At 36.9% G+C, this 17,739-nt stretch overlaps 1 protein-coding gene across 3 annotated transcripts in view; it reads left to right on the top strand.

Annotated features, from left to right (window-relative positions):
• HTR7 (5-hydroxytryptamine receptor 7) overlaps nt 1–17,511 on the top strand; it is a 35,775-nt gene extending 18,264 nt beyond the window's left edge. Inside the window, exons 2-3 of one of the 3 annotated variants that reach the window (XM_027672293.1) lie at nt 7,585–8,336; nt 17,132–17,511. In XM_027672293.1, the coding sequence (XP_027528094.1) occupies nt 7,585–8,335 (751 nt within the window). In that variant the 3' untranslated portion in view covers nt 8,336; nt 17,132–17,511. Of the gene's footprint in view, nt 1–7,584; nt 8,771–17,131 lie in introns of those variants that run through there. The other 2 variants (XM_027672291.1, XM_027672292.1) reach the window with 2 other exon arrangements.
• The last annotated feature ends 228 nt before the right edge of the window (nt 17,512–17,739 follow it).

Here is a 17,739-nt window from a genome sequence, read left to right on the forward strand (position 1 = left end):
TCACAATGATTTTTGACAAAAAGAAAAATCAAGTCAGACATTTACTAGGCAGAATAAATTCAATATGTACCCACTATAGCAATGGTAATAAATGTCATCCTATTATAAAAAGAATTTAAGAAAATACAATTAATTTAAAATAAGAAGGGGAATAATGGAAAGTGTTAACCTTACTGAAAACAAAACAAGTATTTCATTCTCATTCTTCCAAATATCAAAATTAAAGTATCACTGTTTCAACAATAAGAATACTTTTGAAATTATATGAAATGTGAAGCATAATCATCTAAAAGAATAGATATCAAAACATTAATTTAAGATCTTTCACATCAGTGCATTCACCATCAACTGAGAAAGATGAAGAAGAGCTTTCCAGCACCTCCAGCAAATGCAGTTAAGATGTGGAAGCTGGCCACTGTGCTAAGATTTTTTATAAACTGTGAACTAGTTCACAGCATAGAAAAGATGCAACATTTAACTAGATGGAGCACAGAATTAGTCAAAGTCTTTTTCTCTCCACTGAGTAACGGTTTGATTTTGTTAGTTTTGCCATCTCTAAGGTTACACAATATTCTATATTTAGGTTTTAAAGTGACCCAATTCATATTCTACAAGGTTTCATTATGCAATGAAATCAGTAATTTTGTTCACTTCTGGTAAGGAAATGCCTCTGACATATCCTCCTCTTCCAAGACAATAAACTGGCAGTCATCATGATGTGATTGTGAGGTCAGTCTGTATTGCAGAAAGGCCGGGATCAATACTGTTGTATAATAATTAACAAGGTAGTTGTTACATTATAGCACCATAGCTGAGCACTGTAATACTCATGTCTCAGGACTTAGGTCTTTTCATGTTTCTATCCATTTGCTTCCATCTCAATTACTTAAATATGTGATGGGAATAGCATCTCCCTGATCAGTTTTTTTGTTTGTGTATCTTATTCTACTTAAAAACAAGTCCAAGGCACAGAGCTTGTCTTGCATTGTGTAAACACATCATCTTTGAAAAGAAGAGAACAATTTCTGTTAGGTGTTTTGACAGAGCCATAACAGAAAGAATAGGTTTGGTAATTGTTTCAACCTGTTACATTTACATTTGACTTACTGTTTAATGTATCGAAGTACAAGGAAAAAAATTATCTAGATCAATGACTGTACTAGGAAGAATATTTCTAAATGCTGGATAGCTTTCAAGAATGGCATTTTGCTCCTATTCTTGTGAAGTATCTCACAATCACAACGTAATTAATGTTGAACTGAATCAAACAGAAAAAAATTATGAAAGATTATGAGATAATCATAACCACTGAAGAAAAATCAGTAGATCAGCATCGTTCTTCAGAATAAATTATTATTGCAGGTGAATCACCAGACAGGATTCTATTGCTGTGGATTGGCAGAGAAAACAATACATGGAGACATGTATTGAAGATGGAAAGCTTCCGTACTAGAGAAAGAGGAGAAAAGCACAGGAGTAAGCATTGTTGTGTCTCTGGAATAAAACAGTTTTATGACTCTTAAAATACAAAAGTAGGAAGAACTGAAAGAACCCCAGGTTAAGCACACCTCCAAGTCAAATGATAAGTGATAACAGAACCATATGTTGCAATTCCTCGTAGAAATAGCTATAATACACATCTGTATAATTTCCAGTACAATGTTTCTAGTTCTATTCCGTAGTAATCCAATTTGCTTCATAAAAGCTAAGTCAGACAGTGAAAGACACTAATCTGATTCTGGAATCTGTTAGATCAAGTCGGTGAATTCCAAGAAAGAAATGTGGACGAATTAGAATGGAATTCTATCTGCCTATACCATACATGGAGAGCAGAGACAACAGAATTACGTGTGTGATACAGAAGTCACATAAGTGATGTCAATGTCATGGTGCATTCAATTTATTATTGAATTGGGCAGCAAGCTTCAGAACTATTTTAATGCTTCTAGCTGTTAGGTTTTCTATCGCTCTGTGACTGCTCACAGTGAGAGACTAGTCCTTTTACTTTTTTTCTTTATCTTTTAGCCATAGAATGGAAGGTAAGAAAGAAAGATTTTGGACACATGATCACAAATTGGACCATCTATTACTATTTTCTTTCTATTGTTGAATGTAGCTGTTAAGTCTCAGTTTGCTTTCTGGATATTTCAAAAGGTGTGAGGACTACAGTCATCTCAAAGTTTCCAACATAGTAATGAAAAATTCACCATTTTTACAACTTTCTGTTATGGCTATGTCAAAACACCTAACAGAAATTCTTCTCTTTTCAAAGAAGATGTGTTTACACAATGTAAGAGATGCTCTGTCCCTTGGACTTGCTTTTAAATAGAATAACGTATACAAACATACAAAATGAGCAGGGAAATGACATCATGCTCGATATATTAAGTGGGGGAAAGAAGGAGAAAAGGAGGGAATTTGGAGTGATGGTTTGTCTTCCCAAAGAACTGCTACCTGTGATGGGGCCCTGCTTTCCTGGACATGGCCGAACACCTGTCTGCCCATGGGAAGCAGGGAATTAACTCCTCATGTTGCTTTGCTTCTGCATGCAGCTTTTGCTTTCCCTATTAAACTGTCTTTTTCTTAACCCATGAGTTTTCCAGCTTTTACCCTTCCAATTCTCTACCTGATCTCACTGGTGGGGGAGTGAGTGAGGGGCTGCATGGTGCTTGGCTGCTGGCTGGGGTTAAACCATGACAACCACAAAGAAAAGGAAATTAATTTTTCTACTGCTGAAAAAACAATCAGGTTCACACCACACACATACAGACAAAAAATTCATGCCAGGTTTACTTGAAATGCTGCAATGCCTGGCACTCCTGATTTTTATTTCCTGGAGGAAGAATTGATATCCTCTACATCTAGAGAATTACTAATCAATTCAGCTACAAATGGAGGTTATTAATATGCAGGTGTTGAGAAAGATCTTCCTGAAAATTATTCTAGTGGATGATAAGTAGATGGCTATGTGAATTTACTCCACTGTTGGGCAGATAAAGCAAACTACTTTTCACAATTTCCTAGATTAGAGAATGAAATAAATATATTCACAAGAAAAGAAACTGTATTGCAACCCTCATGTTTATAGTTACCTCTAGTGAGTCATGCTGGCAGTCCAGCTTCCAATCTGATAATCACTGTGCAAGCTGTGAGGTACCAAGGTGCCACAGCCATCACAACGAGCAAATAACTAAAACAAATGAAGACAGGAAGAGGCAATACAAAGAATCACAGAGAGATAAATTATATAGCAATCTATTATCTATATGTGTTACATCTTAATGCACACTGTAGCATTTAATATATAAAACACACTATGGTAAGAACTGCCTGTGCAATCTACAGTTCAAGTGACAATGGAGACTTTTTTTAGGACTGTAGAATAAAAACTATTCTGTGTGGCCATTGTAATGCATCAGTATCAGAAAAGCCAGAATGAAAAAACCCACAAACTGAATGATCTCAGGAGCAGCCCAATATAGTTATAATGGTTCTACATTAAATTGTCTGTAACAATTGCCTGTCATTATATGGTAACAATTCAGAGATATTGGGAAAGAATACTGGATTAGAGGGAGCCAGAATTTTATAAAGCAAAAGGAAAGAACTTGTTCATTTACCTTTTCCATTGTTGGTGTTCATTATGTGAATGTGGGAAATGGCAATTATATACAAAAGGTGACAATAGCACCCCAACAAAGGAGGGAGTTCTTTACCCTCCCCCTCCCATGTTTGAACAGAGCTCCAGAAAGATGGTGCAGGGTAATTTTTCCTCCCTGGAGTTGAATGAGACTGCAGCAAAGGAACCAGTTTCCAATGCTCCTACAGGGAAGAAGAGACACTGAAGAAGTAACAAGAAACCAACCCAGAACGGGGATGTGCTCATGCATTTACACATATTTAAAAAGAAGTTTACTCTGTCCTTCACCATGTGCCATTTTTTTGGTCTGTGCTGTCTGGTATTTGAGCAAGGGGCTGTTTTCCAGATTTCAGTGATGTAGCAGAAAAAAGGTTCTCATCATCCTTTTTTGTTGTATCCATTAGACACTAGTCTAACAGCCAGATTCTTCCTTCTCACTGTTCTCACTCACCCAGCACCCTTGGAATGGCAGCAGGACCTGACTGCTGTATGTCTTGTGCCTCTTGCAGGGTTGCCCAATTGGTACAGCATCCTGCACCTCAGTGTTCTGCATACAGCACAAGGCAGTGCTGAATGAGAAATGCCATGACCAGTTTATAAGAAATATAAAGGCTGTTTCGTCTGCAGTACTGTGCTTTTGGGGAGTTACCTAGACACAGACCTCACTGTGCTGAGCGTAATATGGATAGATGCCCTGTCTGGCAGAACTGTATAGTCATGAAATTCAGAGAAGAAAGAATACAAAATAGCATTGCCCTTCTTATACAAGTGAGAACTGAGGCAGTTTCTTGTCGCCAAGATCAAAATGAACATCTGTGGCATGTAGAAGAAACAAATCTCAGAATAACAAGTCTGAGACATTTCTTTCATGTGGGGGATAGCTGAGATACATGAAATGGGCTTTTTAGGGACTCTGACTTCATTTTTTGCGAGCAATAAGACCTCAAGGTCTTACATATTCTTGAATATGTTAAGTTCAGCTGATTTGCCTTCGGGGTTTTTTTCAGGGTAGTAATTACAGAGTAAGTATTACAAAGCATATTTTTACACTGATTTTGACACAATATTTTTGAAGTTCATGAATCTATTAAGTCCTGAACACTCTGCACTGTATTAGACAACACTAGTGATTTACATTATTTTGGAGTTGCAAATAAGTTTTCAAGGGTAATGGATTTCATATAGAGAGATTAAAAGATAACATTCCTTCATTTGTGCCTGGTGACTTCTTTCCCCCTATTATACTACGTTTAGCAAAACGAATAAGGCAGAAAGGATGCCGGTATATTTTTATGTTAATTAATGTATTTTAATTTCAAATAGCATTTCTGAAGCTCAGATAGACTCCAAAAAAATTGGTGCCAGGGCAAAACTAATGAATTTTAATTCTTTTCAGTATACTTATGATTTCATGAATTCTTTTTGTTATATTCTGGTGTATGAGAATGCATCAGCAGGCACTCAGAGCATGCAGCCCACAGATCTGATTTTTACAGAAATCCAGCTTAACTTTTTTAGCTACATAATAAAGTGCACCTCAGAAGTGTGTTATTTTTAGTGACCAATTGGGTAATAGCTAGAAAAATGCATACTTCAGACCAACTTTTAAAAGATTTTTTGAAAACAACAAATTGTAAACAGCAAGTAGTCTTTCGGCACAAAGGATGTATTTGACTGTTTTGTAGCTACATTGTGTTATTCTTGGACAAATTTTAAGGGTGTGCCACTCATCCCAGAAAGGCTGCAGCTAATAACTCACCCTTGCTGCTGTTAAATTTTTTAAAGCACTGTGATCTATCCCTTAGGTAGTTAAACTGAAACTTTACTGCACTAACTCTGCCTTTCCATATCTTGGAGCACCTCGAAAAACTCTCAGCTCCTTGGGAGCACAAATGGTTTTGACCATGCTGTTGTAAAACAGAGAAGTCCGTGATCTCTGCAGTTTGCCCACAGCTGCTGGAACTGAGCAGTGACTATATTCTGATGCTGATGGTGAGGGGCGCAAGAAGCAGCCTTGTTTAACATCATGGTCCATGGATTGCACTCCTTTAATCCCAGACAATTTTAATAACAGTTTTTAGCTCCAGGCACAGATTCACTGGCAAAATACTGGCCTGCTGTAATTTACTTGTGCATCCTGTTGAGAGTAGGGCACAGTAAACCGGTCTGTCCTTTGTGCAACACTCATCATAACAACAATATAAAATCAATGACATTTTGTTACTCATCAGAACAGATCATTAAATGATGCTGCTTTTTACTTCCATAACTGTAGCATACCTGGGTGCTTGTGAAAAGCAAGAGCACCAGCCATAATTTACTGCATTGCAGTAAAATCAACAATGCAGCATTCCCCAGAGCCAGACAAATCTCATATTTGATTTGCTAAGTGAATAGAGAGAGAAAACATGCTCCCCAAAAATATTTTTAATCCTATTATTATATTTCTTGTTTGTTACCCTCCAGAACTCTAATTGTGTGAGTAAACACTGGTAACTCTTGAAACCAAAACATTATTCTGAAACCTGATTTGAAACCATTTCTTTTACAAGTAACAAAGCAAATCACACTGATTTTCTCAAAACTCTTCCTTTTGGAAGAAGTAAAAAAGAACAATTTGAGAAGTTAATGGTAACTCACCGGTAAGTTTCAACTGAGCAGAAACAAATTTGAAACTAAAAATGTTAGATGTAAAAAAGAAAGCATCTGATTCCATCTAAGAGAAAATTCCCATAGCTAGAGAGGAAACTCTCTGTAGTTTAGAGTAAATTCAAACTTAGGATATTATTGCCCAGCTATATAGAGCCATAATCATATTTTTTAAATTAGAAAATTATTCATAGTTTAAGATACTGCAGAATAGGAAATATAGATATTTAAAACAGACTAATTTTTTTTTCTATGAAAAAGTTGACACATTAAAAATATTTTTCTTGTCTGTAAAATTGTGTTTTCTTCCCCAAGTCTTCTTGAACTGTGATAGATTTTTATTTTGTTTGGTAGAAGTTTGGACATTGAATAAATATAGTTTGTTTCTGATTAAATGATGATAAAAAGAATTTTGTAATATTGAAATAATCTACTCTTGGTATAAGTTTGCAGTTGGTTGTTCCCGTCTGAAACATGAAGGTAAGAAAGACAACTCATTGTCTCAGCTTAGTGGCAGGAATCTTCCTAACTGTTGAATATGTAAGAAGAATGGAGATGAATGTCTGCTTGATATAACTTAACCATTTGCTCAATACAAAAAGTGGTAGGTTTTGTAGACTGAGCATTCATCTATACTCCAAGATTTCATAAGTTAACAAATTTAAATTTAGGTTTCAGAATTGCCTTAAAAGCTAAAAAAAAAAAAATTATCTGCATGAAGATTGTACAAATTGGTTAAAATCACAGCCCATTAGGGCCAACGGGAAATTTCTTTTTAGAGTAAAAGACCTTTTATATAAATATCAACACTATAAATTTTAACAGCAGCACTCTCACCGCAGTGACCCAGGTTCGATTCCCAGTCCCCCGGGCAGATGGAGCTCGTTAGCCCTGTGAGGCCATCCATCTATGAGAAGGTCACTCTAAACAAACCTACGTCCTGAGGTCCTCACTGACATTGTCCAAGCTTGCTTGGCCCCGGCAGATGAACCTTAGGATTAAAGGGTGGGCTCAGTTCAGCGCATGCTGTGTCTCACCTAAAAAATCCATTGCGCAGGCTGGAAAGGTAAAAGACCTTTCCCAAAATCTTCATTCGCGAAGACTGGCCATACAACAACAACAAATTTTAACATGAAAGACAAATGAATTTACAAGTTGGAAATACATGCAAAGAGAGGATTGAAAAATATAAAACAGAAAACTTAGCAAAAGATTTTGGTTTAGACCAGACTACATTAAATAACTTTTAACAGTTAACCCCTGCACAATATAGTAACTCTATATTATTGTTCTAGGTACCTGGGAATAACAAGACCTCTTACGTACCCTGTAAGGCAGAATGGGAAGTGTATGGCCAAAATGATCCTGTGTGTATGGCTTTTATCTGCCTCTATCACTATACCCCCGCTCTTCGGTTGGGCCCAAAATGTGAATGACGAAAAGGTTTGTCTGATCAGTCAAGACTTCGGCTACACCATTTACTCCACAGCAGTTGCATTTTATATCCCCATGTCAGTGATGCTTTTCATGTACTATCAGATTTACAAAGCTGCCAAGAGGAGTGCTGCTAAACACAAGTTTACTGGTTTTCCTCGTCTGGAAGAAACGGAAGGGATTTCTATGAATGGAGTTGTAAAACTGCACAAGGAATCTGAAGAATGTGCTAATTTTTCACGACTCCTAAAGCACGACAAGAAAAACATTTCCATCTTTAAAAGAGAACAGAAAGCTGCCACTACCCTTGGGATTATTGTTGGAGCTTTCACTGTCTGCTGGCTGCCCTTTTTCCTCCTCTCAACTGCAAGGCCCTTCATCTGCGGGACGTCATGCAGCTGTATCCCGCTCTGGGTTGAGAGAACATTTCTATGGTTGGGCTATGCAAACTCTCTCATTAACCCTTTTATATATGCCTTCTTCAATCGAGACTTGAGGACAACCTATCGCAACCTCCTGCAGTGCAGATATAGGAATATCAACCGGAAACTATCAGCTGCAGGGATGCATGAGGCTCTGAAGCTTGCAGAAAAGCCAGAATTTGTTCTGTAAGGTCACTCATCCCTTACTACGATAATTTGTTGTTTTATCACATTAGCTTTTTCCCCACAGATTTGAAAGAAGAGTTATAGGAAGAACCAGGCTTCTTGAGGACTGCTAATGCAGTCATCAAGAAACTGGAAGGTAGCAGAGTAGAGCCCACCCGTGAGCCTGGAAAAACAAGACCACCATCTGAAGAATTTGGGTGCAAGAGGAATATGAGAAAGAAGGAGAGTAAAATGAGGTGCAAGATGTATGAGCTGCTAGTGAGGAAAGAGCAAAGTTGGTCTAACCCACCTGTTTGGTCCAAACAACTGAAGGTCTGAATGTTGGATGCATCTTGTATCCTAGAGATTCTTTGCTGTAATAAAGACCTGAGAATGGTGAAAAGTTTACTGTAATCCATTACTTTCCACTTTGTTATCATAAAAATAAACCATTTAAGAAGAAGCTGGATCAAAGAACTTCTATCACTTAGAAATATTCTTTATTATAAAAAGCCATATGTTCATTAAACATTCATTTACTAGATTGCCTGGAAATGAACTACGTTGTGAAATTTAATATTGCCTTTGCACAGCAACTCTGGCACTGAAAGAATACATTATACTTCGAATGTGAGTATAAGAGTTTGAGTAAAGTCACAAGGACCAACTTCTACTGCTGCATACAGTCATGCAGCACAGTTAGTTCAGTGCTGCTATGCTAACTACACCAGGTAAAGATATTGTCCTACATTTCTAACATATAAAATATATCTGGTTACATTTTATTCCAGTATCTGTCTGATCTTTGTCCATCTCTTCAGTCTTTAATTCTCTTGGCTTTCTTAGCTGAGCCCTTCTCTAATCTAGATGGAGACTCTGTCTGTGCTCAAGTAATTTCTGTTGATGTATGGTTAGTCCTTGTTCCACTTCAGTAGCTAATTTACTGTCTATTTGAAAGCTCTTCTTCTTGGGATTTCTTTCTCTTCTGAAGTCAGTAAGAAAAAAATAAACTTAAGACTTTATGACTTCAGAGGCATCTGGACTTCATCCTTACAAACCAATTTTAATCATCACTTCTTCTTAAAGTAATTTAAAGTCTTGTCCTTTGTAAGAATCAAGATAGTTTACTGTTTCTAGCTTTTTCTACCACCACTGCAGCTTGTCCAAGTATGTGACCCTATTTCTCCTGACTTTGGTAACTAAGTTCTTCCCTCAGTGGAGCAGGGCCAAATATTATAACAGTGTTTTTATTAAAAAATTAATTATGAATGTGTTGATTATAATAATATATTTTTTATAGTTTATTAATATAATATGCACTGAATGCATCAGGTATTACTGTAAGAACCTAAAATAATATAAAATAACTCATAAGATCAAAATGCTTTCTCTGGACCGAGTTTGCGCTGCACACCGTGTTCCAGATGAAGCAACTGGGTATATTAGTGAACAGAGACTGCTTCAGTGTTTGATCTATTTTTTCAGGTATCAGGACATCAGTGAGGAGACATGTTCATTCTCAAATTGCCTCAGCATCAAATCGCACTTTAGGCTAACTTCTGTCCCTGCTTTCTCCAGTATGAAGACAAAATGACTTAAATGAGTTCAGTGATGTTAATTTGGGATAAGTAGTGAGAATTTTGTGCCAGATCCCTTGTTCAAAGCATTCAGACATGATTGCAAACACCTGAGCTTTTAAGAAGCAGATACATTAAGTCCTAGATTAGATTTGCTGAGCTATGTGTACTGAAACATGCTTAAGTCATTTTAGATGCATTTATACACCAGGATACATACAGTAGGAAGAAAATTTTGGTCTCATTTTTAGAGAAGAATCCTAGTTTTGTAATAGTAAGAGGCAATATCCCAGCTTCAAAACAGTTTTCTAAAGAAGTTTCAAATTGATTTGGAACAGTTGTGTTTCTTTTAAATATTCCAACATTACGTACAGAAGAACAAGAAGATATTTAGGCCCAGAATATACACAAGCTCTGGAGTACAGAGTAGAGCTCGTGTTAATTCAAGCATATTTTCCGTACTAAACATGAAATTACTTTTGTTTCTTTGTTACCTATCAGAGTAGCAATTTTTTGGTTTCCAGCCTAAGTGAGGCATTTTCAAGGCCTTCTGTAAATTCTTTTCTCTGTGTAAGGATATACAAGAGAATATATACAAATAAACATATCTGTGAAGACTCCAAGTGGAACTATAAAACCTCTGAAGGTGATTTTAGAATTCTGGGCAGAAGTTTCAGCATTTTTATTCAGCAGGAAAGTCTGAGAAGTTGTGTTCCCTCCAAATAAGATTTTTCTTTTTTTTAATTAAATGTGTGTCTTATGAGTCAGAAATTGATATTTGCCCAGCTGTCACTAAAGGCAATTCCTTTCCTCAGGGAACACATCCTGCAGGACTCCAGTTTTCCTCTATCATCTGTTTCAGGTAATGAGAGCCCAGGAAAGAATAAGAGTTGTATTGGGCTGTGTACCAATCCTTGAAGTTTTTGGAGATAAACATCCACCTTTCATGTCTGGATATGTTTGGAAAGAAAAGAAAAACAAAACAAAATGAAACTAAAACAAACCACCACCAAGTTTATTCATATACCCAAACTAAAACACAGACAAATGGAAGCTGTTGTTGGATGTTTTGAGGGGAAAAGTAGAGAATCAAGATCAGAACAATGTCCCTTTACCAAAGCACACAGATATAAAGAAAAGAAACAGAGGAGAAAGTTTTCAGACAGAATTCTAATGGAAAGAGGCTTAGATAAGGAAGGAAAGACAAGGAAATAATTGCTTGGGTTGATGAACAGGACATTTTACTTTTTTAAAAGATAAATAAATAGAACTGCATTACAATATCTAAATGCAGCAGTAGCATTTTTTTAACTTAGATAACTCATTGCACATCTGACAAGGGGGTAACATATGAATGGGTGAGAGAGAAGTCTACATCAACATGTGTGCAGCCTGCTACATGCTTCTACCAAACCCAAGAAGAGATTGCACTCTTGATCAGTGTGTTCTTACACCTGTTTCTAGAAGAAAGCAAAAGGGGTGAATTAGACAGATGGTTTTGTGAAAAATACTCTATAAAATACTCCAAAAACCATCCAGAGCACAAGGAACCAGCATAACACTGACTAAATGAGAGAGAAAGAGAAAGGTGAGATATTGGAAGCAAGACATGGAAGCAGTTCTGAGTTTCAGATTTGTGATAGTTACTTTTCGGAAAACGTGCAAAAATATAGAGGCAACAAAGGTACGTATCCAAAAAATTGAAGATAAAGACACAAACCTCTCTAAAATATGCTTGGACAATGCAGGTGAAGAGGCTGTTGCTACCTCACTGCCTAAAGGACAGCTGGGCTCTGTAGGTCACCGCTGCTCTGGATTTAACAAAAATCTATTTAAAAAAAAAAAAATTATTAGCAGCATGAAGAGAATCTTGACCTTAGGGAAGATCTGTTGATGTGAAATCTAAGCCAATCTTTCTTATTTAAGAAGCAGTTCATGTTGTCTAAATCCACAAATTGTAGTCACAGAAGAATGTGAATGCTGGTGACAGCTCACTCTGCAACCCCGCTCCTGGGAGGTTTGGAGGATTTCAGCTGTCTCATCCTTAAGCCACAGTCTGAAATGTGAGAAGTCCCACATTAACTACAGAGTATGCCATCTTAAAATATTTGACAATCTCAGGTTTTCTATGAAGGTAGATGTCACTTTGTGTAAGTTGAAGTGTTTGACAGGAAAGGTTGGGGTTGTTCCTTAGATGCACAGGGCAGTACAGTCTGGAATACAAGACAGCATGGAAAAAGTTATCCTAGAGAACAGGATTGCCCTTTTACTATAGTGCAGAACTGGCCTGCAGAAACTCAAGGCAGCTTTTTTTATTAGCTACAGGACCCCCATTCAGTGTTTCTGATTAGAAACCTCAGTCATATTGCTGCACATCCTAGACCATCTTCCTACCAGCTGGTAGTTCTGAAATTGGTTTCTAGCCACTATGGGATTTCTGGATGGTGGAGGTGGCAGGAAAATGGGACCAATGGCCAGGGTGATACTGGGAAATGCAGTGATTACCACAGCCTGGGTCAGGAGCTAAGGAAATCAGGAAGTAGCTGTGCAGCTTCTGGCAGCATCTAGACCTCCTCTTCATCCAGCATAAGCAGCCACTCAGTCACAGCCTTCAGCTGCAGCACAAGATCTTCAATTGCTGCCAGAATTATCTAGAAATCAACACAGGATGATGCCAATTAGACCTAGTTTACTTTATACAACTCTTTGTTCACCTCTAAAGTGTATATAAAAGTGCTTGAGAGTAGCCATTGAGTGAGGTAGTTCCCTAAAAGGAATTTTAGTCACAACTATGTCAGAGATCCTTCCTTAAGTCCACTTTTCAGTATCACAAGCACATTTGACCCAAGATAAACATCACCTGTGGCCAAAATAAAAGCAAAATAGCAAAGCTTGAAAGGCATAGAAACCACTCCCCTCCTCCTCTTACACAGCTCATTATATGGTTTTAGCAATACCCTATTTATAATTTATCTGTAAAAGTAACACTAACTCTCAAGGGATTCCAGATGAGATGGTCCTGGATGAGCCTTCTTTACTTGAAACAGTCTTTCCACATCATGTCTGACACCAGTAATAAAGCACCCAATGTACAGATTTTACTTTACCAGGAAGCCACCTTGTTTCCTTCTCTCTCATCCTGCTCATATGCACCACATTTATGTCAATTTTCCTCAATGAACAGGGCTTCAGATCAATAGACTTAGATTGAATAAATCTCCTCAGTATATGCCCTTAGATCAGAGTTTGAGGTAACAATTTAGTGTGGCCAGTTTGCAGCCTTTCCTGCTCACCTTGGACCCTCCCACCTCTGGTTTCAGTTAATTACCCAGAGTCAAATCAGTAACTGTTGCTCAGAGGTTCTCAAGGGCCACATAGGACCGTATTTCTTGATTGCCATTCCTGCTGACAACTACCTTTGTAAATATACAATATACTATTGTAAACCCCACTCCCATTTCATGGTAGCACTTAACCTGCAGTAGAACTGGGCAGAAACAACACATAGCATTTCCCATGGTGTTTTTCCTCCTTGTTCAAATAAAACTCAAAGATTTGTGGCAGTATCAATACATTGTGAAAACTGTACCCCCCCGCTCACTTAATACTGTTTTTTTGAGGGAGACTCTTGCCACTTACCAGCCCATAGGTTTAATACTGTAACACAGTACTGGCACTTACCAAATTCCTCTGTTTAGTAGGAGTCTTACTGGGTAATAATAGAATTAACAGAGTAGTAAAACGTGAATTGATTATATCTTATTATTATACATCTATTGCTTCACATTTCAGTTCCATGGAAAGAAAAACAATGTCTTTCATACTCTGTTCAGAGATTTACTAGCTAGAACCACCTGTAGAAAGATGTCAAACAGTGGGAAATAAATCTACAATGAGACATAGAGGAGAGAATTATTTATCAAATTAATACTATAAGTAATGCAGGCAATATACATTCACTCCCTCACCCCTGATTTATAGCACAAAAATGGTTTTCCAGGCAGCCACTGCTCCAGGCAGTGCAGCATCATTAGAAGAACATTATTAAGTGTTTTGATTGCTGACCAAGATGCTGCAGTTACATAACTAGAAGGTGTTGGAAGCAATGCTGTTTGTTCTCTTGCTTTCCCCTGGCTATAACCTTAACTTTTCATATTATTTTTCTTATCTTTCAGGAAAAACTATTCAAATTACACTATTCTCAGAAAATGTGCAAGATCAATGTGTCATCAAATCCTCTTCACAGTTTGCTTAAGAATCAGTTCTTGTCTTTTAAAACAATGTTGCTCAGGAAGACATAGGGAGAGAGAAGGGAGAAAATTTAGAATGGTCTTAATATACAAAATTGTTAACATCCTGGAACAGAAGACACCCTTTATTTCAAAGAGTGAGGAGGTAGCAATTGTGAGAACTAGATTTTTATTTGAGAGATGGACTCAAGTAAGTAAATTTAAAAGTAGCCTAAGAAACACTGCAATCTTTACAATGTGCAAAAAACCAAACTTATATCACTCTTCATGGTTTTAAATCTCTAAATAATTATTGGTGCTGAAGAGTGGCTTCAGCATGAGTTTGAAGTGAATTAGTACTGCTTTCTGTACCCACTTTCTAAACATTTTGTGGGCCTGTCCTTCCCCACACTCACTACCCAGCTGCTCTGCTGTATTGCCAAATCCCTTCTCATAAAGTCATATTTCCAAAAGGGTAGAATGGCTTTTATTTGCTGAAAACTGAAAAGATGCTTATGATTCCCGGGTTCATTTTCTCTGCTGCAAGCAAAAGAAAACCCATTGAGATAATGTATTTTCTTAAGATAATAATATATGGTTGCTGTTGGAGATAATAATTTTGATGATTTATAACTTTGTGACTTTACTGATTAAAATTTTTTCTATCATTTGTCATCATTTGCATAGAACTAGTCAAGTTAGTTCAGAAAAAAAGCATACAGATGTATCAAAGTTTCCAGAAGAGACCATGCATAAACCAACATACCAGACTGAATAAATATTTTGCTTTTAGTTTTCTATCTACTCAGTCAAAACCAACAATATTTCATTAATTCAGTAGTTGTGTGGTCTTTTTAGTTTCAGAAAATTCTGTTTACAGTATACTTATTTTCTTCTGCAAGAGAAGAGAAAACAAACCACTGTAATATACTTAGTTCAGCCCTTCTGGAGAATCTGTGTTTTAAAGCATGGAAAAACATAGAAGAATGCATCTGGATAAGCTCACTATTGTCTCAGAGAACTTTGCATCTTTGGCCAAACTAACAGGATTTCAGCAGCTCTGCGTTAAAACAGCAGAGATTCTTCAGTCAAATCTACCATCCTGAAGATGGTTGCAAGGAAAAGACAAAATTAGGCAAATTAAGTGAACATCTACTTCCCAGCAATAGTTGCAAAAGCAAAACAGCTCCACCCAGTAAGTAAAACCAATGATGATATTCTTGTAATCTGAAGACTGAAACAGCACAATGACAAAATATTACAGGTGCTTCGTAGAAATACAGAAATTAATACCTTAATAGTATGTTTTCAAACTGAGTTAGAGCTACTTGCCAACAATTTTAAGGACTTTTCCTTTCATATTCAATTAATAGAGACTTTCTCTAAGGAATGCTGGAGCAATGCTGTGGTTTTACAGCGTATTAAACACAGCATGTGTTTGCTGTGAGGAGGATGTACACCTTCTGTGTACTGATATCTTATAGAGAACCTACTCAAGGTATCTGTTGCCTCTCCAAGCTAAGGGCATTAAAGAAGCCCAAATATTTATCCTGATACTGAAGAAATAACAGGAATAAATAAAAGTAACATGGGCAACAAACACATACAGAGAACTTGAAATGTTTGGGATATTTCACTGCAAACATACAAAGAGTCTCTCTCTTCCTTCCACAATATTTATTTTTTTCTTGGCTTGTATACAGTAAGTATTCTTGACAAATCCATAAATTTTATTTCTGTCTTCAAAAAAAGAAGTAAATGCAGCAAGTGAAAATCATGCTAAGGACCTTTTACTTGTCATTACAAGAAAAAACCCCCAATGTTCAGTTAGACACATAAAGTTAATGCTACAAAATAACATTTCTTTTTAAGATTAGTATTCTCTTTCCAAAATAATCTCCTGTCAGCCCAGAAAACAGCCTAAAAAACATCAGCACTAAAATGGTCTGGAATGATTTGTAAAAGCAAACTTTTAGCCATAATCATGAAATAACACGTTGGGGTTTTTCCATGTATTTTCTTAAAAGTTGCTCATCCAATTAATGTGATATCTAACAGACAATAATGTTTCTTAGGGCAAATTATATAAAGTCCAAAATTTGTTTCTGGCTTTAAAAAAAACCTCTACAATTAGCTAAAACATAACATTTGAAGATATCTTTATCTTTCCTTTATACCTAATTTTGAACTTGAATGTAATTACTTGCCATCCTTTAATTTGGATCAATTTTTACAAAGATGTGTTTTCATGTAATAAAATATTTGAAATAAGTGAGAATGCAGGTTTGTCTGTAAAAATGCCTGCTCCTGATACATTCAAGATATGAATAATTCCATGATTTCAACAGGGAGGCTATAAAAAGACAAAACAGTACCTTGCTGCATGCTACATCCAAGCAAAATTGGACATGGGATGCCCTGAAAACCTGTCTTGCAATCTCACAGGTGTTTCTGTTACAACATTTCAGCCTGGTAGCTGTAGAAGACTGGTTCTTCCCTTTAACAAACTTTGGAAGACAGGCAGGAATTTGTATTTTCCAAGCAAAGCTTTTGCAGTCATTATTTGTCTGCAGACAATTTTATGAAATTGAGGAAGAAGTCTGCATTATTGCTCTGGCTCCTTCCTCCCTCTCTCACACGCGTGAGGTCCCCATGAGCAGTGGCTCGCGTAGCGCTGCCACCGGAGGCTGCAAGGCTGGGCCAAATGCAGGGCTCTCAGTAAAATCACCTACATTTTCTAAAATATTTTTGGGCTTTTCACACTGAATTCCATAAAATGGACTGGGAACTTCCTCAGTTCTCACAAGAACCCAAAATATAATGAGTACGAAGGACTGAAGGCCCCTAGAATGCTCCACTTTCCCCTAGCTTCTTCCTTTGTATGGCACCTCTGAGAATTATCTCTATAGACATGATCTAATTGCCTCTTAAGGAAAGTTTCAGTGGTATATGTATCAGAAATTTTAATTGCTCCAGGATATTTCTCATCTAATTCATCCACTTTTTTAAATACAGGAGAAGTTCTGATTTCTCCAGGGAAAAAGAGTCATGACCAAATGTGCTTTAAAGCAGCCAGAAAAAGCCAAGCCAGAACAGGAAGAAGAAAAATGAAGAGTTGGCTTCTAAAGATCTGGATAGATTTATGAAACACACTTCATCCTCTTTTGATGGAAATGTGCTAAAAATACTCCATGAGCTCAATACATTACATTAATACATTTCTGTTGGAAGTAGTCACATCTTGTTTGTTATGAAGGAAAGTGCTGCTATACACAAATGAAAAGAGTTTTCTGCCTGAGAAAGCCAAGCCATTTCAGCAATAAGAGTTTGGCACACAGGGCTGAGAAACAAACATGCAACTAAAACTCAAAGATATGGCATTGTACAGATTTCTACCACATATGTTTACCATGCTCATGGATTATAACATTAGTATTAATATTCAGGGATTTTCAGTGATACTGAATGTATTTTGGTGTACTAGAAAAAGAAGTTTTCAGGCAAATGCTGGCTCTATGGATGCTTTCAGGGCTTGTGTTAGAGATGCCATGCACCTGGAATGGGATTGAGAACAACAACAATAAAAGACCAATTTTTGTAAAAACATTCAAACATTCTATTGT

Source organism: Neopelma chrysocephalum, unplaced genomic scaffold, assembly GCF_003984885.1.
Source record: "Neopelma chrysocephalum unplaced genomic scaffold, ASM398488v2 Primary Assembly neopelma1_97390, whole genome shotgun sequence".
NCBI classification, from domain to species: domain Eukaryota; kingdom Metazoa; phylum Chordata; class Aves; order Passeriformes; family Pipridae; genus Neopelma; species Neopelma chrysocephalum.